This window comes from Neomonachus schauinslandi, chromosome 7 (genome assembly GCF_002201575.2).
Source record: "Neomonachus schauinslandi chromosome 7, ASM220157v2, whole genome shotgun sequence".
In the NCBI taxonomy this organism is placed as follows: domain Eukaryota; kingdom Metazoa; phylum Chordata; class Mammalia; order Carnivora; family Phocidae; genus Neomonachus; species Neomonachus schauinslandi.
The window spans coordinates 51,359,343-51,381,584 of NC_058409.1; the positions used below are offsets into that span (position 1 = coordinate 51,359,343).

General features: G+C 46.2%; 1 protein-coding gene across 2 annotated transcripts in view; it reads right to left on the minus strand.

The window, feature by feature from the left end:
• The window catches only part of ZNF366 (zinc finger protein 366), a 76,763-nt gene that overhangs the window by 12,709 nt on the left and 41,812 nt on the right, over positions 1 to 22,242 (minus strand). The window contains exons 2-4 of one of the 2 annotated variants that reach the window (XM_021700291.1): positions 14,147 to 15,489; positions 10,718 to 10,909; positions 1,939 to 2,113 (exon numbers count right to left, since the gene is read on the minus strand). In XM_021700291.1, coding sequence (XP_021555966.1) covers positions 1,939 to 2,113; positions 10,718 to 10,909; positions 14,147 to 15,475 — 1,696 coding nt within the window. In that variant the 5' untranslated portion in view covers positions 15,476 to 15,489. Of the gene's footprint in view, positions 1 to 1,938; positions 2,114 to 10,717; positions 10,910 to 14,146; positions 15,490 to 22,242 lie in introns of those variants that run through there. The other variant, XM_021700282.1, reaches the window with a different exon arrangement.

Here is a 22,242-nt window from a genome sequence, read left to right on the forward strand (position 1 = left end):
TAAGGGCAAAGGTCCAAGTCAGCCTGCCTTACGATATTGTCAGGCAATGAAGCTGTCTATACCTTTAATCATGTAAGGGGCACGGGGAGGATCTTTTTAATCTGAGTCATGATTTTTGAGCCATTTCAAACACTAGAGTGAAAAAGTGCTAACACCTTCTGTAGATGAAAACATTAAAATTGTTGAAAGTCTGTTAACTTTCAAAGCATCTCTCTGATATATAGTGATGCTCTTTATTTTTCCAGAAGAATGACAGAGTCGTTAGGTGCCTTTTAGGATTTGAGCCCCCATGTGGGGTAAGACACGATGACCAGGGTAGGCTTTCAAGTGGAGGACTGTCTCCTCATTGCCTTCTGTCCCCAGGCCCAGCGATTGAACAAACTTCACCTATTCTGGAAAAATCCAGGCCTATGTTTGAAATTGGCTCAGGCAACTAGAGATGCAAAGAATAATTCAGGAGAAAACCAATCTTGGGGAAAGAAAACGGCTTTTATTTTTTAACCAGAATTTTTTCAGAGCTTTTGCATAAACTCTAGGCTTTGTTTTGTGATGACCACAGCTCCCTGTCACTCAGGAGCAGTGTAAGCTCAGTGGGTGCCGTGAAAAATAGGAAAACTATAATCATTCTGTTTCATGCTGTGGGTATACGTGTGTGTTGTATTTATGAACACGTGTGCCTATTTGACCAGCTCTCTGAGAAGGGTAGGAGAAGCAGCCAACAAGAACAGATCACCCCATGTGTTCACCTAGTGTAGTGGGCGCCAGCTTCATTCAGAAATTCTGGAGTTGGAGTCCCAGTTCTGCCTTCAGATTTGGTGTATGACATTGAACAGTTTATAACGCCTCTTGGTCTTGGTCTCCTCTTACATAAAATGGGAATAACACAGGCTACTTTGTGAAATTGTGGGCACAAACAATAGTATTTCTAAAGTGCATGGCACTGCGCTTTAATCACACCAGTATCAGAAAACAGCAGTTCACAGCGTTTTGTAAGTTACCTCAGTGTGTGCCTGCTCTCCCCCAACACGGACTTTCCAGGGAGCAAAGATGGTCTCACTTCCCTGGTCTTTCTGGCAGCACGTAGCGTGCTGTTTGGGATAGAGGTGCATTTCTTGCCTGCTTGTTGAAGGACCGCTTGTTTAAGTGACTAAAGAGCAACCTGCTGAATTTAGTGGATTGGGAACCTAAACTCTTCACAGCTAAGGGCCCTGGGACTGAGAAAATGGAAGAGTCAAGAACTTTTTACTGGTTCAGTGAGGACTCAGTGAGGGGAGGCAGCAGCCTGTGCTCTGCATATGGGCCAATTAGCCCCACCAAGCAGGAAAACTGTCCCTGGGTGCATCTGGTTGTGAACACGAGGAGACCTAGCCTGCTACAGGTACACTTCTGCAAATGCAGAGCTTACAGACCTGTTTTTTATAAAGGAAAGAAAAATCACATGTCCTTTAACAGCAGTGCGATGAAAAAGATCCACTAAAGGCTTTAGGGTCAGGAAGGTCTGTGTTCAAATCTTGACTGCCACTTTTGAGTTGAGCAGCTTTGGGAAAATCAGTATCTTGAAGCTTCAGTTACCCCATCTGTAAAATGGAGGTAATAGAAGTTCCTCTCGCCTTGAGTTGTTTAAAGATTAAAGGAGACAGGACACCTGATGTGGTGTCTGGAGCAAAAACTAGTAACGGTACTGACGGGTGTCGTTCGGATATTCCAATTTCTCCTCTATGATTCACTTTTATGCACTACCTTCAGATATTAGCATTCTATTTGTTATAGTAACATTGTAAGACTCTTCTTTTTCCTCTGCTGCGGTCTTGAAAATTCTGATCCCTTTTCAACTACAGGAATAGCCCCCCAAAGTAAAGCCCCCTAAAAACAAGTTCAGCTCCCTTTTGTTATCCACTGGCCTCAGCAGCCTTGGGTGCTTCCTGGAAGAGTGATTACCTTGAGAATGGAGGCCCCGCTCCATGACCCCGTGCTTGACTTTCATGTGGCGTGTCAGGTTCCCCTTTAGGGTGAATTTGCTTGGACAGTAGAGACACTTGAAGGGTTTGCTGTCAGAGTGCAGGTGCATGTGACCCATTAGGTTGTGCATCCGGTTGAATTCCTTCCCACACAGCTGTCAGAAACAATGATGAGGATAAGACAGGTTACTCATGGTGGTGGGCCCTCCCCAGATGAACCCACACCCAGGCCCACATGAGGATGGATGTGCTACTCCTTTGTTTGGATCTTGGCATTTTAAGCGGCCTCCAAGTGAAATGTCCCCAGTGACGTCAGGGAGGGCCTGGATTGTGCCCGGCTCAGAGTGGAGCCAGTAGGAATGGACTCATGAGATTGTATTCCTATTACACAGTGATTTTTAAACACAAGGCAAAACTTGCAGACCTGTTTCAGCTTCATTTGAATGCAGGTTGTAGAAAAGGAGAAATGCTGATGTGAAAAACAATGGCTCAAAGTGTGCTTCACTTTAATCGTAAGTGTATGATTACTTGTTTAATATTTATGGAGCATTATAACATGGAAGATACTGTCCTAAGTCTGCCATGGAGTATCACATCTAATTCTCATGTCAATCCCATGAGATGGGTGCTGTTATCACCCCCATTTTACAGAGGGACAAAATGAGGGATTAAGGCACTCAGCCAAGGTACACAGCTAATGGGTACTGGAGCTGGGATAATGAACTAAGGCCACTAGACACCAGAGGCCACATGGTAAACCACCACACCATCCTGTGTCCCCTCAGCATAACTCTTCTGTTAGACTGTATCGTGCAATGTGTTTCTAATTTTTTAATTTGCTTATTTTGGGGATGGATGTCAAAATTAGAAAGAACAGAGAGCTAAAGGAAGGAATATGTCTTCTCTATGGGCAGAGATTTGAAGTACTGAAAAATATTATCTCAGCTATACAAAAAGTAAACATGTTTTATTCATTTCTTTCTTTTTGTTGTTTTGTCATTTCTTCTTCCAACAAAGTGCAGATGCATGATGGATCAGAACAGTGGTTCTCCAACTTCTTTTGAAAGAACTGGACTGCCTTTTCGAAGGCAATTTATGCAGATGCAGAAGGTGGAAAACAGAATCTGCTGCTCTGGGTCTCTTCCTTCCTTTTCTTGTCCCCAAGCCCTAGCAGAGCAGGGTTTAGAGGATCCAGCCCTCCCTCAGCTGTGCTGGGAAGAATAGAAAGAAGGGTTTTCTGTCTGTGCTAAGGCCAGAGTGTTAAGAAGGAACATCTTCCTTCCCTCCCCAAACTCAGAGGCCCATGTCGGGAGGGCAGCGAGATGGGGGGAGAGATGGCTTGGAGAGAGGACTCAAGGTAAGTGTCCCCTGAGGCTGACACCAGTTTTCCTTTCTCACAGAGAGAGATTTTCAGGGATAGTGTTGGGGATCCTGGATTGAATGTTTATTAAAGAAGGCACCGTTTCTGTTAGGTGGCCTTGGAGATGAGACTTAACTGGCCCTGGAAGAATGCGTAGACCTAACAAACAATGACCTTGGGAGGCCAGCCGAAAAGAATGCTGGGTGGTAAGAGGCAGCCAGCTGGGATGAAAACTTTGTCACAGATAATCCACGCATGGATAATGAATAATTGGTTCTGTATTTTTAAATGATTCATATTTGGGGTTTTTAAGTACTTTTTTCCCTTTTTACTTCCTTACTGGCAAGAATGAATTTGGCATACTGGTGTCCCATACTCAGTATTCAGAGCATCTGCACACCACATTCATGTGGAAAAGGTGACCCAAGAGGGAAAAGACTGAGAGTGTTGGCCTAATTTTAACGTCCTGGGGAGAAGCCCTACGTGTGGGATGGATACTTGCTTTCTTTTATTCTCAATAGAGACAATTTAGTAAGATGAATCAATCTGTGACTCAGCTTTGCACATGTGTGGAAGTTCTGGTACAGTATTACTTATTAGCTTAGCTTAGTTTATCCAGTTCTCCATCCTGACTAAGGGGGAAAGAAAGCTTTGAATCTAGAGATTCTACATTAGGTATTTCCACTCATGATTCATTTTAGAAAAAGTATATCTCATTTGGTTTGTGGGATGGTTCCTGATTATTTGGAGTGAGGTTGCAGCAAAAGATCTGAAAACAGCAGAAGCCCTGGGTGGTTAAGCACAAGACACGTGGAGCTGGAGGCTGCAAGATCAGACTACTGCACTAGTTCAAGCTTGGATGGGTCTCATGGTAGTTTAAACCAGACAGAATTGAAGAGTTGGGTGCCTTCTGTACTTGGCTCCTATAAAGGAGAGATTCTACTTTTAGGTATTACCTCTACTTGCTAAGGTATTAGAATCTGGACTTGTCTGAAACGGTTTTTATAAAGGAGATGGAATTTTAGCCAAACCTTGAAGAATGTATAGGGTGCCATTTGTTTTTGTTTCTACTTCATTAAGTAGTTTCAGGCACTCTATTCAACCTTAAACGATAGGCAACACAGTGATCACAGCTGTGATAATGACCAACTATTCGCTGTTGCCACAGCTGCTGTAACTTAGAGGTCAGAGGGATCGTGCAGGTCACCTGCCCCAAGGTCCCACTTCCCTTTCCCCTTCCCCATCCCACTCCCACCCCAACACACAGAGATGTGTGCACACATCAGAATGGCTACTGATAAGTAATTTCCAGATTCTTTTTTAGCTTTGGACAAGCCACATTTTATGATCCTTTAACATAGCCCAGTGTGTATTTGTCTAATATAATGTTTTTCTAACTCAATTCATTCACTCCTGAAAATCATGAAACATTTTTAGTGGTACATGAGTATATCAGGACATTAAAATGATATTGTTCCCTGAAGTCAAAGCATATGGCTTGAGGGAAGGTCCACTGTAGGGCATGACTGGTCAGCTATATTATCAGAAGGTGACTGGTAGAGGACACTTATTTTGTGCTGATGGTAAAATTTATTTTTTATATATCAGAGTTATCCTTCATGGTTTATGGTAGCCTACTGGACCAACCGATGGAAAGCTTTTGCAGGGTTGAATGAAGGTGTGTCAACTCTGAAAGATGTTTGGGGCACTAAAAGGAACCCTAGGTTATCTTCTGAAATGCAAGGGCTACCTTCCTTTTCTTTGTGGCCAACCTCAATATCAAGCACAGGGCTATCCACATAGTAGAAGATATTTTATGTCTGTGAAATTCAGAGAGAGACCTCTCAGTCACTGTTACTGAAGAGAGGCCAGAAAAAGAGAACTGGGCGAATTAAATATGGCACCCTTGGGTGGGGTTTGAGATGTGAGCTCCAAGAAGAATCATTTTGGAGAGAAAGGGAAGTAGACTGGAAGGAAGAAGAAGAGTTGGGAGGGATCACCAAAATGCTAGTTTCTTTTCCTGGGGAAAGCAGTCAGTCTATGTCAAGGCCCCTGTAATCATGAGGTGTGAGGCTAAGAGCTTACCCAAGTCAAGACTTGCTGAATCATCTCCTGCCAAGGTCTGTGGGGATTAAATTAAGGTGGCTGTCGATACAGGAAGCTACTGGAATGGTGACGTCTCAGATGTCATGGTGCAGGTGGTCATCTCAACCAGTCTGCCCCTCCTGAATTCTCAGTTGCTCTAATGAGGGGTATTCGTGTGCCTCTGACATTAAATCTCAGCTTCTCCATCAAAGACACACTTTTATGCCTACTTTTTAAATGGAGGGGGACCTCAACATTTAATAGAAAATTGGAACAAATGTTTTGAACTGTCCTATAAAAGTGGGTTGTACAAATCATTAGGTTTGGAGATAGCAGAGCAGAGAGGTGATGGTGAGAGCTCAAAAGGATAGAGAACTTGCTCCATTTTCTCTTCTGTAAAATGTCAATGATAATAATAGTTCCTTATGAAGGCTGTTGCAAGGATCAAATGAGATAATTCATGCAAAGGTCTTGCCAAATAGTAAGAGCTCAATAAATATTAGCTCTTATTATTATCATTACCATGTACCTAGTAGACTCCTTTATATTCTGGAAATAGAAAGATCTTTACAGGTAAGAGTGCTTTTTAAACCAAATTATTTGGAGGAAATATTAGAGGGAGGACGAAGTAAGGAATCCTTTGAGCAAATACTTGCCAGGTCACTTGAGACGTACAGAAATGGAAGGAGTTGTGCCTGACCCAGCACTGAGAAACGTGGTTGGAAAGAGAAGAGTCATCCTGAATTGCAGCCTTTGGGAAAGCCCTTTATGCGGCTCCGCAATCCTCAGCCCTTTAAATAGCTGGCCGAAGCCCTGTTCACTCCTCTGAATTCTGGCCTCCTCCTGCCCCGTCCCTCGCTGTCCAGGGCCTGGAGGCACCTCAGGCCACTTCACGTGAGCTGCAGTGACAATGCAGCCAGCCAGCCACACCGAGAAGCCGGCTTCGTGCAGAGACTGGGTGATGGCAGCAGGCAGCCCTGGCCAGAGGCCCACAGAGCCAAGAAGAGGCATGCCGCTTCGTGCCAACCAGCCTCATCTGAGCCTGAGGACTGAGATGCACCAGGAAACCTGTGTTTTCCTATTCTAGGAGAAAAGGTCAAAGAGCTGAAGCCTGCAGCCGAGGAGAATGGCCTCTGCTAAACTGCCCTTCCCTTACATTCTTCTCTCTCTCTCTCTCTCTCTTTTAATAAGAAGGGTGTTCCTTTCCTCAAAGGGAGAGAGAGGGAGGGAGGGAGAGAGAGAGACTGTAAACTGTCCAAAAGGACCGTGAGAAAACAGGAAGCTTTGAAAAGTACAAGAGAAAGCAAGATGAAATCTATTTGCAGGCGGGCCCCTGGGGACATGTGAGGCATTGTTAAGCAGGCAGTTCATACAGCTATATCCTTCCTTCTGCTGAGGAGGGCTTTGCTGCCAAAAGGCTGCTATCTGGTCACTGCCTTAACCCCCTCCATGCCAGCCTGAGAGCCCTGACCCAAAGTTCTGGGCCCCTCACAGGCCCCAGCCGGTTTGTCCCCCATGGGGCATCCAAGAGCTGGAGTGCCAAGCAAAGCCATTGTGGCAAAGGTGGTGGGACCCTTTCCAAGGAGACCTCATCCTCTTCTATCAGCTCTGCCCTCCGCCTTCGGGCCTCTGCCTCAGACGAGGCTGCAGATGACCTGGTGATTCATAACTTAGGCAGCTCCCGGCTTCACCCATCTCAAAGGAGAATTTGTCCCGGAAATTCTGGATGGCTGCTTTTCCTGGACAGGTTTCCCAAAGACGGCAGCTGGTTCTTTGCTATTATGGAGTGTGGCTGCTACAAGGATAGCATCCAAATCAACCCCTGCGTGCTTACGCAGAATCTGGGAAGCATATTTCTGAAACATGGCTTAAGTCTACAGGCGCAGGTCTTTGGAGATCCTCCAGCTGGCTCCAAGAAGCAGGGAGTCCAGAAGTGGAGCCAATAGCAAAAGAGCCCAGAAGGGCAGTAATTTTTTTTTTAAGGAAAAAAAAAAAGAAATATAGAATGGAAACCTTTCCTCTCCTCTAATTTTCCGTCCTATTGTTAATGCTTAATCTCACAGTGAGCGAATGTTTCTGCTTGCTGTGGACAGCTGTTTCCACTGAGCATGGGGCCAGAGAGAGCCAGTCCATGTTGCAACGGGGCTGGGGGGGGGGGGGGAGTGCTTTAGGTTAGGAAGGATTTTTAGTGGTGAGAAACCCAAGAAAGTAGAATCTGTTACTTAAACAATCTCCCCTTTTTACAAGGTTTTGGGTCAAAAAGACAGAGCTAACTCTTGGAACATGATTGGAGCAAGGTCTGCCTCCTTTTCCAGCCATGTCAGTCATGTAAAGGGAACATCTCCTCCCTGTTACCCCCACAATAAAGCTTGGGTTGAGTTTTCTGGGCCTCTTCTCCAACATCGCTATGCAGTCAGCCAGCAACTCATCTCTGACTGACTGTGAATTTTGTAGCGATCAGCAAATGGCCCTCCATTCCATACCCAACTCCCAAAGTCCCATCAACCTCCATTCAGGGCCAGATTTCCAAGAATCCACAACGACACTGATGGGGAGTGAAGTCCACAGGACACAATATCCTACAGTGGGATCTGGAGCTAGTTTACAAACACATAGAGCCCTGTCGCATACTCTGTAAACTCAGACATGCACTGAAATTCCTTTGAAATGAAGAAGGGTGATGACACAAAGAGGACACCAAGCAGGGGAGCACTTAGCAGGGAGATGGGGACAAGGAGATGCTTCTGGCACCTCCCTGGAGGTAGATGGCTCTTCAGTGAGGTGACTGACCCCTGTCCTTGTTTCAGAAATGTCTAAGAATGGAGAAGGGCCACCTGCTTGACCAAAGTACCTTTCAACAGCCACTTGTTTTTTTCTAATGATAGATACACTCTCCTAGGCAGCCTTCTGACCCATAGTGTGGTCTCCTGGGAAAACCCCTCCACCAGGGAAAGGTGGCCTTTGCAGATGACTCGTCCAATTCCTGCAACAGGCCCATCTGCTACTGAAGAATATAAACTGTGCATCATCTCAGAGCTGGCATTTCATCCTGCAATCAGGTGGTGTGAGCACACATACAGAGCCTAATGCACCCTCAAGGAGAGGTCAAATTGAGTTTCTGAACCACAGAGTGGAACCTCAGGCACCCGTTGAGCCCTGTATGGTACACTATCATTGGGGTGGATGGTGGATGCCCAATGCCCATAAAGCATGGGCAAAGCTGGCTCACTGATCATTGGGCCCAGGTTGCACTATAATATGCAGTCTTCTGTGCACTGGTACCAGAGAGAACCTTCTAAACCCTCAGATACCACCTGGCTCAAGAAATTCTCCAGGCCGTTCCAAGGCCCTTGAGGTAGGCACACAGAACTGCCCCTATGTCCCCAGATCAAACCCAGCCTGCAAGTCCTTTTTCTGTATCGGCTCTGCTCCCTGACATAGCCCTTGTTTCAGAGATATTTTCTGCCTGGTTTAACCCGTACTGCTGGACCTGAATTGATGAGGTGGAAGTGGGAGTTGGCTGGACTGGACAGGTGTGGAAGGGATGGCAAGCATGGCTCCCTTCGTGTTTTAACAAGGTGCATGTTCGGCCACCAGTTGATAAGATAAAAAACACAGTTTGTGCTCAAAACCCAAGAGTACACTCAGCGTAACACATGAAGAGTGACCGACAGCGCCTGTTTGCACCCCCACTGTAGGAAAGAGCAAACCCCTGGGCTCAAGTGGGAAGTGGGAAGGAAATCAAGGGTGCCTAACGAGAGAGCAAAGAGGTGGGATATGGAATCCACAGGCTCGTGCAGCCAGGGCTGGCTCATGGACATGGGACCAATGCAGTCACACAGGCCCCAACTCAGAAGGGTCCTGAGTTTAACACCTTGAAATTCTTAATAATGTTTGAACAAGCGGCCTCACATTTTCATTTTGCACCAGACACTATGAATTCTGTAGCTCCATCTGCATGCAGCTTCCTCCCCCTTCGGCTCAGATGACTCCAGATGGACATAAATTGACTTTCAAACCACTGGGAACTTGAAGGAAAGGAGGGGAAACACAAGTGGGTGGCAGGAAAGGGCTGGAGGGAGAAACCTCCCTCCCCCACCTCCAGAGAATGCTCATAGAGGTCTAGGGAAGCTCTGGTTCCTGACCCCTCTCACCCCGTCCAGGAGTGGCCAACACAGGAAAGCAGTTAGCTTCACAGGGGGTTCCTTCAAGTGGGGAAGGGGGACAGGGGACATGCTGTAGAGGGATTAAAGCAGGAACAGCCCCTCGGATGGACAGAGCATATCATCGGGACCCTATCAGACATGCAGTAACCGAGAAGGAAGACTTCCATTTCAAACAGAGAGGCTCTAACTGAAGGTGGGGTTCCCCTCTCCTTCCCCCTCAGCCCTCTCTTCACAATGGGGATGACACGTGCCCGTACATTCCTTGAATTAAACTACCCAATCCTCGGCAAGATTCCTTCTCACTCTGGAGGTGGAGAAGGGAAGCAATGTGGGGAGGGGATGGGAGGAGAGGGGAACAGTCTGGAAAGCCCAAGCATTTCTAACTAATAACAGTCATTGCCTTGAGTTTTACAAATCTCCAGCTCCCACGTTATCTCCGCTGATAAAATAAAAATCCAACCAGGTTAACCTGATACAGACATTTTAATGAAGATGCTCAATCCTTGCACTCCATGGTACTTAGGAACAAACGAGAAACACTTTAGATGACTGTGCTCACAGTTATTCCCTGACCCAAACAAGCATTTCTGAGGTCATCGGAGGGGCTAACCTCAGAATCTCATTCATCTTGCCTGGGAGACCTGCCCTCAAATTACACGGCTCAGTCCAAGTGTCAGGAGGGCAAGGGGGGTGGTATGAGACAGGAGGGGTAGTGCTAGAAGCCTCTGTGACTCCTTTCTCTATTCTACTTATTGGCTTGTAAGGAGAAGAGGACTATACCCGATTGCTCCTTTCTGGAATGGGAACTCTCCACATCACCTTCGTCCTTTAACAACCTCATTCCCCAAATGGGCCTTCCATCCTCAGACCTCCCCTACTGGCTCCCTCCTCCCCTCTACACTCTGATTTCACAGTGAGACAAACAGGGCAGGATTCTCAGGGACCGGCTAAGGGCTGGTGTGAGCATAGGTGGTGCAAAGAGGAACAGAGCAGCAGATGGGCCTGGGGTTGGCCACAGACCTACTCTGAGCCTCGGTGACCCCACCTGATGACACAGTAGAAAGTTTCCTGGAGATTCTCCCCCACAGGGCATTAGAACAACCCTCGAGTCCTCCCCACCCGCATCCCTCCTGGGGCCCACTGCCCACCTTGCATTTGAAAGGCTTCACGTCAGAGTGGACGATCATGTGTGCCTTGAGGGTCTGTTTCTGCACAAAACTCTTGTAGCAGAGGTGACACTGGTAGGCGCGAATGTTGGTATGGATCAGCACGTGTCTCTTCATGTTGGCCAACAGAGTGAACTCCCGCCCACAAATCCCACATTTGTGCTCCTTCACGCCCTGGAGGGAAGCAAGATTCCAAAAAACGCTGTGGTTAGCAGGTAACATGCTTTCATCAGAATTATAATCTTCATTTTTCTCTTTGCCACACAAGTCCATGAAGAGCTTGGTGACAGACGCTGAGTCCCAAATGGTGTGGCATTAGCCTTGTTAATTGCAGTTTTCTTGAAAAGTGTTGATTACATAATCTTTTTTGTTTTCTGAAAACCATGAACTAAGCCAGACCTTTAGAGGAAAAGAAAGCTACTGCTCTTGTTCCTGCTGCTACAGGGGTTAATTCTACAGTAACAGTTCTGGGGATTAATAGGATTTTGGTAAGAGCACTGTGGAATGATATGTGAAATGAGTCTATAATCCACCTTTCCTGATAATGAAAAAATAAAACCTTCTCAAGTGATACTATCATTTCTCATATGAAAACCACTGTTTTCTGGCGTTCTCATTAATGGACTTGAAAATCCCAGAAGAACAATCCTTATGCACACTTGAATAAATTACAATGCCTGAAATAGTCTCTTGGGCTCCCACAGGTCATGGTGACCTCTGTGATTTGGCTATGGAGCCTCTGCTCGGCTAGCTTCTGCCCTATAGAGAAATTTGGCAGAGGACAGCTTTCTGAATTAGGAAACAGGACAGAAGGAGACTTTCTACTTTCCTTGCTGTTTATGGAGAAGTGTTTGAATTCTTAAGCATCAATGCCTTCAATTGAAAGCACTCCCAGGGACTCATAGTGTAAGTAGAGTATTAGCTATTCCTGACTCACCAGTGCTTTCCTGAAAAGGCCTCTACAAGCCATCTTAACACAGAATGACTTTTCAGAAGGAAAACTTAGAGAACCATGGCATTAAAACTAAGGTTGTTAGGGATTATAACAAGTTGCTTAGCTAACAATTGTACCTTATAAAACACATATTATCTGGTATCCATAGTGACTTAGGGAGAGAGGAGTTCCAAGTATAGGTCTGAGTCTCTCTGCCTATATGTCCATTTCTTTAATGTGGGACATGATAAAATATCCCTCTTCAGTTTTGGTGAGCCCATGGCACCCAAGGGCGAGTCCACGTCTCTGCCCAGCCATTTATTGGCTGTGTAACTTTAGACAAGTCTCATGGCCTCTCCTGGGGATGGCTCCCTCATCTCAAGATGTGGTGGTGGATATGAGAATCAGGTACTCTTTCCAGCTGGAATACTCTTGAGTCTAGATGATTGTAGGTGAGTATGAATTTAGGCTAACAAAGAGACCTAAATTTTAATGCCCTCCTAAGAAGATGAATTTTAACAGTATGTTGCATATTCAAGCCATGAGTTTAAAATTTTGAAATTAATAAATTAATCTTCTATAATTAATTTTTATAAATAAAAATTACGTTCTTGATGGGTTTCAAACATTACTTCAGCATCTTCTCAAGATTGCCTCTCCACTTGCCTATGATTCTGTTGTCTTGCGACCAAGGAGAAGAATCTACTTATCACTGTTTTCGGAATTCTCTAAAGAGTAAAATTCACACGTAGGCTGGCCTAGAACTCAAGTGAACAGAAGGCTGGACACAACTTGGGGAACAAAGGAAGTGACTGTGTCACTAATAGGATCAGCGAAAGCACAGAGAGGGAGCCCGTGGGGGTTGCTAGGAGTGAGGGAGGGAAGGGGGTGGAGAAGGGGAACACCTGACAGTCGCGTTCAAGAGCTGGAGTCCCAGATTCTGGGTGACTGCCCCATGCCTCAGTGCCTTCATCTGCAAATCTGGAGTAGAGATACCTGCAGGTAGCTCTTAGAGTTGTTGAAGAGGATTAAATGAGAAGTAAAGCACCTGGTACACAGCAAGTGTTCAGTAAATACTACCTCTCACTATTTGCTGACACTGTGGATTAAAATGGGTTTTGTTTCCTAATTCAAATGAGACATTTCAGATACCAGGTTGTTTTGTCCATTTTTGACTTCATTTTCTACTATCTTACAGAATTTTTATATGTTCTAAAATGCATCTTTGGCTCCTTTTCCACACATGTAGGAGTCCTTGAAATCAGCATATGGTCCCCTTTGTGGCTGAATCTCAGTACAGATTCTTTGTTGATGGTTCCTGCATTTGGCAGGTGCCCCCTCTCTGGATGGAATCTACAGTGCCTTTTGCAGGGCAGGAGCTGTAGAATCTACAGGTGCACTGCCGACAGGGCAGCCACACATTTCGTCTCTGCTGCAGAGCCAAAAAATGCCCCTGTTGTGTCCTAACCTATCAAATGAAACCCATTATAGCAGAGTAGAGATGTTTTCTTGGCTGGGCAAAGTCCTCCACTGACGTTTCTGAATTAAAGAGTGGGTTTTAGAAACTCTGACTTACTAGAAGTCTCTCCCGCCAAGAAAACCACTTGAGGTCAAAAGTGTGAGGGGAGAGGTCAGTGGGGCAGAGCTCCCCTCCCAGAAGCTCAGAGCAGACCCAAGTCAGCTTAGCTGGGTAAGATTTCAGGGACATGACTGGGGCCTTGCCTTAGTTCATCCTGCAGGACTTCAGTGCTCTGGTTGCAAGCTAGGCTGAAATTAGACCCTTGGGCCTGTAATTCCCAGGGAAGATAAAACCAAAGCAAACAGAAGGATACCCTCTCACTCCTCCCAAAACAAACCACAGGGCACTGCACCCAACTAGGTGGGGGCTCTACTACCGGAAGCGCAGGCCTTGCTGGACCCAGAGCCATGTGCATATGAAGCAGTTCTCACAGCTGAGCGAGAAAACGACCCAAAACGGAGCCACGGCTTCGGTAGCAAAGGACCAAGAGAAGTCTCTAGAAGAAGGCTCTGATTAGTATATCCCAGGCACAGAGCTGGTCTTGGGTAAATGAGGCCTAAGGCCACACTCATGCTAGTGCCCTGGATGACGTTTCCAGAAACCGAATTTTAGCGGTTGTAGGAGGCTAAGAAGCAACAGCACAAGGACCTGCTGTTTCCTTCGGCCTTCCTCACCCTCTTTTCCGAACTGGCCACATTATTTATTTCGAGGCCCATCTTAGACTCTAGAAGGCTGGAGGGCAAAGGACGTGCTTGCTGGTCTCCTCAGCGTCTGCCATGTCAAGGCGAGGAGGGAGGTGAGGACTCAGGGAAGCAGCCCCTTGCGCAGGGTTGCACAGCCCCTCCTGTCCCAGGCGGGGGGCGGCGAAGGGCTCCTGGCCCCTCCCCTCCAGGGCTCTGCGCCTGCTCCCCAAGCACCGCCCCCACCCCCACCCACCGGCCGGCCCCCGCCGCCGTACCTTGTGCGTGAGGGAGTGCTGCTTGAGGTGGTGGGGCTGCACGAACTCCATGCCGCACTCGGAGCAGATGTAGGGCCGGATGTCCTTGTGCTTCATCATGTGGTTCTGCAGCTGGCTCGGGTACTGGAAGGTCTTGTCGCACTCGGAGCAGCTGTACTGGATGGGCCCCCGGTGCGTGGTGAGGTGCCTCTTCAGCTGGGCCAAAGTGGGGAAGTCGAGGCCGCACTCCACACAGATGTTCTCGCGCCCGCTGGCGTGCTTGGCCTCGTGGGCCTTGAGCTCGCTGGGGTAGGCGAAGCCGCGGCCGCAGACGCGGCAGTTGTGCGGCTTCACTTCGCTGTGCTGCATCATGTGGCGCTTCAGGTGGCTGGTCTGCGTGAAGGCCTTGTGGCACACCTGGCACTTGTGGGGCCGCGTGCCCTGGTGGGTCAGCATGTGGGTGTGCAGGTGGCTGAGCTGCTTGAAGAGCTTCCCGCAGCGGGTGCACGCGTGCGGCTTGATCCCGCTGTGGCCCAGGATGTGGGTGACCAGGTTGTACTTGGAGGTGTAGGACTTCTCGCAGGTGGGGCACTGCCAGCGCTTCTGCGCCCCGCCCACGTCCACGTAGTAACTGTCGTCGATGCGCACGTTCACGTCCACCCTCTCCACCTTCTGCTTGGTCTCCTCGCTCTCCTGAGGCTCGGCTTTGCGCGGCAGCAGCGCTTCCGGGGGCTGCTTGGGCAGGAAGGTGTGCCGGCTGAAGGGGAAGGGGGAGGCCGAGGGCATGAAGAAGGGGAACATGAGGCCAGGGGGCACCTTGGGGTAATAGGGGTAGGGCGTGGGCAGGAACGGAGCGGAGGTTGGCTGGGGCCATACGGCGCTGGGCTTCACGGGCTCCTGCTTGACGGGCCTGCCCCCTAAGTGTTCCAGGGTGCGGTAGAACTGGAAGCCCACATTGCACAGGTCGATCATTTGCGAGTCATACTTGGGGCGCGGGGGCTGCGGGAAGAGCAGAGAGAGGTTCGGAGGGCCGTGGTTTTTGCTCTCCTCATGGAGGACGAGAGGGGCTTCTTCTGCAGGGTGGTTGTAGGGCATCTTGGTGGGCATGCTCTTCCGTTTCCGAGACCCTCCTCCTTCAAAGACCCCCGGGAATCCATCTAGGTGTCCCGGAGGAGGTTCATACCGAAATTGGGAAAAAGGCCCCCGGAGAGCTTCTGGGAAGGGGTGTCTTTGGGGAGCTTTCCCTCGGGAAACCACTGGCTGCAGGCAGTGGGGAAAGGAGGGGGCTCTCTTCACACCCAAATTGAAATGCACATCCTCATCTTTGATCATCTTCATTTCCTTCTGCATCCTTGGCAATTTTCCTTTAAAGAGAAAGAAACTTACTGTTTAAAAAAGAGTCCCTTTTTTTTCCCTGAAGGGTTCTGGCTAGATATCAGTACTAATTTATGAAGAGTGATGCTTGTTTAATATTGACCCTCACTTATCCTAGGGCTGTTTGAGGTATCACATTTTTTCCCCTTACAAACCCGTTACTAAAGTGGAAAGCCCTGGCCTCCTGGAGTGGGACCCTAGAGGTCCAGTGTAAATCCACAGCCACAGAATCGTAGCTGGGGGTTGGTGGGGGGCGCTTGGGAGTGCACTGGACTGGGAAGAAACCTGAGAACTCAACTAGCCATTGTGCCCACTTAAGATGAGGCTACAAAAAAAAAAAAAAAAAAAGAGGGGAGGAAGGCCCAGACAGATGAAGTGACATGCTCAGTGCAGGAGTCAGAAAGGGGATGCATTCTGATGTGGGTTTTCAGCCTGAGATGGAATTGTCATCTGCTAATGGTGAGTTACATTTGTCTTTGGGGTTGTTTCTGTTCTGAAGGAACCAATTTCCCGTGCCCCTCCCTGTCTTGGGGACCTTTGCTGCTGGAGGATGAGAGTACGCAAGTCCACACAGGTGAAGAGATTTAACTGGTTAACTGGGATCTCAGATTTTCTGAGTTACCCACTCTGAGCAAGGTGTGCTGCTGGGATATATCAAGTGGATGAGGTCAATGTGATTAAGAAAAGCCTGAGCCAATGTCACAAAGTCATCTTGACAACTTAGCATTTTCATCTTCCACCTGGAGCAACATCAGGTGAAAATTTCCAAGACTGGGAATCTCTAAAACTGCGCTTGCGTCTCCTCCTTCACACAGGTGTCGGGGTAAAGCTTGGCTTTCAGTGACTCCTGAGGTGCATGACATTTCCTTGCTGAGCCATTACTGCATCCTGGTGACTACATCAGGTATGTGTGGGAGAGCCTGTGGGCTGGAGTCTAAACCAAGGACTCTGCTTCCTTTCCCATGTCTCCTTGCCATTTTTCTACACTCCTCATGTGGATAGTGGTAGAAAGAACCAAGTGGCTGACTCCACGTTTCCAGTGAGGGCCCTTTGTACCCAAATCCTCTGAGCTTGGATGGGATACTTAGGGCCCTGACCCTGTGAGATTGGCTACATGCTGAGCAATGTAGGGTGAAGGTCCCAGGGGTGAGAGGGCCAACAGCTTCTAGTGATTTTCTTCAGTCCTTGATGAAGAAAATGTGGATTTGCAAGGACCTGGATATTCCCAAAACTGCACATGTGTCTTCATGAGAGGTTTGAAAACTGCAGCACAGTTAAAACAAAATGGGCTTTTTTATATTGGATTACCAATTCCATACACAGAGGATCCAACTGAGAGAAAAAATATGTCCTTTATTATATGAATATTTGGGCGTTACTTAAAACTGTTACATAAAATCATCAGAAAATGAAAAAATGTCTGTTAATCTTTGCTTTGTATTTATGTGGTGGGAAGACAGTCTTGGTTTGTCTTCTTTCCATGGGTTTGGGGCTTAGTAATTAAGAGCAAGAGCTTGCTTGTTTAGCAGAAGGAAACCTCAGCCCTGGGTCCCATCTTTCTTCTGCTGCTTCCTAAAATTGTTACCAAATGCTAGGTCTCCTACCACTGCAGACTCAAGGACCAGGCACCTGTAGGAGATGAAGAGAGCAGCAGGAGAATGAATATCTAGGTTTATGAGGTCGGGGAATCCTGCTCTACTGTTGACGACACCAGAGCAAGGATGGAGAGGGAAGAGGCTCTTGGATGGTTTTCCATGTTTACTAGGTCTCGCCTTGCACTTCAGCAGCTCCTGCTCCCTGAATTTACATGCAGTTATAGAGGGTGTGGGGGACCCTGATCTGAGAGTTTGTTGCTTCTATAAAAATAATTGGCTTCCAGACAAGGTTAATGTGTCCTATTGAAATAAAGGTGAAAAATGGCAGCTCCTTTCTCTGGATTTCATTTTGGCCATGGTTGGTTGTATACCCTTGGTGGAGAGAAGATTCTATTTGCAAAAAGGCTACTCAGACTGGAGACAACTACTCCAGGCTACATGTGACTATGGCAGACCACGGGAGAGCCCATCCAAGTACACACTGGTTCTGTCTGTCTTATTCTGATCTGGTTTAAAGAGGCAGTGATTCCTATTTCCTATTCGAGAGCTTGATTGGAGAATTAGTAAAAAAAAAAAAAAAAAAAGTTGGGAGGGAGAGAAAAAGATACAGAGAGACATATCAGAGCATGGACCAGAATGTATTGAGTTTTTTGTGTATTTTATTGTTAAGAAGGTATTAGAAAATGCATGGCTATTGATGTCTGGTGTCTTTATACCATGTGTTATATCTTACACTAGAAAACTACTTACATGGAAATGAATGTTATCACTAATTTTGAAACAAAAGGTGTTTTGGTATATACACATTATTGCCTTTGTTTAATATATTTGTTTTTAGTTGTGACATAGTCGACTAATTGAGTCACTTTACTGTATTAGAAGTGACATTTTTAATACAATACTAATTTCAAAAGCATATTTATTTTCAGTGTTTACATTTTAATTTTATCACCATCAACCTAGTAAGGCAAAGAAACATTGTTGAACAGAGATGATGTGTTTTTAAACATCAACAGCAGAATTATGTCCCCCAAGTACAGAGATTTTCCATATGTACATTTTAATTTCCTCCCCATTTTAATATGATTAAAATTTTCCCCAGTTTCTGACTTGTGTGTATACACACCCCACCCCTAAAATAGTAGTGTGCCTATTCTAGAATAAAATCATTAATTCAGGAGCATTAAAAAGGCATTGAGATCCATCCACGGACATTTTTCCAGAACTTTAAAACAGCAGTCCCCTCTGCATAAAGATCTTAAGGGACACTACCAGTCCCTACAGAGGTCAAGGAGAACTGGATCTGCTTCCTCTCAGCCCTCTTGAGAGCGAAATCAGCTGTAGCTGCTGCTGGTTATTAATATCCCTGTCTTCTGAGCAGAGGGTGCTAAGGAGAAGCCCTAAAGGGTAAAAGAAAAAAATAAAAAGCAAATTCATTTTGGGATGGGGAATGCTAAAGGGAAGAACAGGGAAAGGATGTTTTCCCCAGGAGGTAATTTATCTTGAAATCAGTCAACTTAAAACTCTGAGTGGCCTCTACAAAAATATTAACCCCTAGAAAACCTCAATGTGTGCCACCCACAGGCTCCCCTCTATTTCTAAAAATAGGTCCACAGGCATCCATGGCGGATAGGGATTCCCATTTAGGCGGCAAGAAGAGATCTGAGAGCCACAATAATCTTCTTGGCCAAGGGCAGAGGATCAGGGAACTGCAGGCCCTTCCCTGGCCAGTAACCCGTGGCTTCTCCCAGAAAACTAGCATGTCGTAAGACCGTACCCCACCAGGATGAGCAAGGCAATATGCAAAAAAGAAGAACTGGAATTGTAAGGTAGCCACCTATGGGGTAGTTTGGAGACTTGCTTTGGAGGCTGAGGATCTGGATTTGAATTCTTTGTGTTAGCAGCTGTGAGAAACTGATCAAGTTAATTTTGGGGCTTGGTGTCCTTGGCCATGGAGGTTGGGATATCCCCACTGGGTTGCTGGAAACTTAAAATAGAGGGTGTATGTGAAAGTGTGTTAAGCACTGGACAGCGTGGTGCTCTTGAGTGGACAAGAGGGGAGGATTGCTGTTGTGATCAGTAGATGGATGCTGACTGACAGCATCTCTCTTTTCCAAGCGGAAGCTCTTGGTCAGCCTCTGCTTTGCAGGTTAAAACATAGACTTGACTCATTTACCCTGAGTCGGTCTTGTCGCAGCAGTGGATATGAACCACACTAAAAGAGGTCAGTGGATGAGGACAGGACATGTGTATTCATTCAGTGTGAAGAGCAACATTCTGGTTTGAGAATACTCCCCCATCCCTTCTCCTTGGCTGTCTTTCCTATTACGGAGGTGGCTCTGGGCCTACATCAGTAACAGATGGCTTTCGTGAGTGGGGACCAAAGGGATCGGGTGGTCTTGTAAGCTATTTCAGCCAGTCTGTGGGAAGCTGAAGGATTGCCCCCAGCCTAATATCAGAGGTCACCTTCCCAGAGATAGGAGGACCTGTTTGTCAAACCCCAAGTCTCAGATACTTAGGACAGTGCTGAGCCAACAGTGACAAACTGACTCTTGCAATTCCTGCTAGACTGTGAGGGCAGGGACTGGGTCTGTTTTGTTCACCACTGCATTTCCAGTGCCCAGCACGGTGCTTGACACCAAGTAGGTGCTCAATAAACTGCTGTGGGATGAGAGAAGGAATGAAAAACTCTTGTTTTTAAAGTCTCCACATGGAACTTTTAACTGTATAATTTTATCTTACTTTATTTAGACTGCAGATGACTTTTTGAGACATCCCTAATCAGAGCATGAGCACACTCATAAACTCTCAGGTAGTTACTGTGGGAAGAACTTGAAATATACACCTTGTGTGTGTTATTGCTTACCCTCAGTTTCCAAGGGCTACAGTCTGTGAACTGATCCTCAAATCAGGGTAAGGCCTACATCCTGGCTATTTCCAGGATGCAAAGTATATGGAAACTAATTCCAGGGAACCATCCTCAAAGTGCCATAAGGTTCTGCAACCCAGTCAGACAACAGATGCCTGAAAAGGCCAACAGGCAATAGTGAGTAAAAAGACAGACCCTTGGGGGCGCCTGGGTGGCCCAGTTGGTCAAGCATCGGCCTCTTAATCTCAGCTCAGGCCTTGATCTCAGGGTCGTGAGTTCAAGCCCTGCATGGAGCCTACTTTTAAAAAGGCGGGGAGGGGGGTGCTGGATCAAGAATGTGAAACATAAACCAAGACTAAGTAGTCACCCTGCACTCTTCCACCCAAAGGAGATGTTTGGAAAGGTAGTAGCAGTCCACCTTTTGTACTGTGAGGTAAGGGTGGAGGTTTAGAATAATCATAGATTTTCATTGCTACTCTCTGAGAATGTCCCTGACTTTCTTCCTTGTATACTCAATCACCAAAGCAAACAGGCTGTAAGTCAGGAAGCAAATAATTTGAAGAGGAAAATATTGGGTTGATCTGTGTTAGAAGAATCTGGGACTTAAGATGTCTTCTTTCATGGGTATTATCCACAAGAGTTAGTGATGAGGAAATGGGGAATGAAAGGATTTTAAAAACAAGAATAAAACCTCCTTTTGAATCATAAGGACCAATTAGAAGTGCAAGGCCTAAGATGAAACCACATTTAGTTTGGGGAAAAAAAATTCTTCTAATAATGCCCTTTAATCAGGAATTCACCTACTGCACTAAAATATAAATATTCCCCAGATAAAATTACTGGTATTTTGTGGTTCTCACTTGAATCGAAGGTCATTCCAGTAAATGGTATCAGAAGAGTCATGGTGAGTCAGCAAGCCAGAGGCAGATCTACTTATCTTGACTCCATAACACTGATTTTTGTTCATCCTGAAATTCCTGGAAGAATATTCTCTCACATTCTTTATTCCTTGAAGATTTCCACATTTCACTGGAGGTTGTTGCATCTTGGTACTGGAGACAGTGGCTTCCCTTTTAATTTGAGAGAGTGGCACTTTTTTATGTGGTGCGCCTGGAGCTCTGCTCTCAACAAAGAGGGAAGCAGGGAGGAGGTGGGCATTGAGGAGACGTTTAAGAAAAAGCAACAGTGCTAAGAGAAGCAAAGGGTAGGGAGTTGGGGGTAAGGTGCCAGGAAGGCAGGATGGGAGATACATGGACTGATTTCTAACCTCTCTCTGTTCATACAAGAAGATTTTGTTGTAACATTCCTCCAGAGTGGGATTTTATTGGATCACCTGGCTCTCTGAATTTTTGATTACAAAAGGAGACTTGGAATCTTAGAATTAAACATTGTAATGATGGAACATAATTGTCTTAATATATATGTAGTTGTATTGCTGAGTTCTTCATATGTATAATATGTTTGGCAAATACTGATTCGGTCTTGTCTTCCTGTAGTCGGCAGGCATAGAAGGGTTTCTGTATGCAGCTGGTAGATAAGGCAGTATGTTCTAAAGAAAGGAATGGTCTGCCTTCTCACTCCCTGAATTGGTGCTCTACCTCAGAAGAGGTAACCAGATACCTGGTAGCAAGACCCCAGGTAGGGCCCTTCTGGATGGCCCTGGGGCCCTTATTTAATTTATAAACCCAAATTCCTCCCATTTTGTTATAAAAAGTAACCTGTCAGCCCACAGCATGGTGGTCAGAAAATATTAATTGGTGATGAGACCTATTTACATGTAAAATAGTTCATTGAACTCACATGATTTATTTTTTTAAGTTCCTAAGTATCACCAAGACATGACATAGTTAAAGTCAAGTTTAGTTTTTCATTGTTTAGATTGTCCATGCTGAGTATGCGTATTTACCTCATATTGACATATACACTAAATAGGTCTTATTAAAACAGCAACAGCTACTAACTTGCATAAATTAAATAGATGTGGGAAAAAATAAATAAAGAGATGTGGGTTTCATTTAGGAAAGTGCTTGATGCCTATGTCAAGTTTCTGGAAAGCAGGAGTGAGTATAATTACTTGAGCCCCGGAACAGCTGCTAGGGTGTTGGGGTTATCTCTCCCCTCGTGACCCATTTAAAGGAAGGAAATGAATTGGAGATGTGACTGAGCAGTTTGCTTTCCCAACCCTCAGAGCTAATATATCTCTTGTGGATGGAGCTGTAACTGGAATTAAAATTTTTTCCTACTTTCTTTTGGGGGAAATGTCCTTAGAATATATGTCA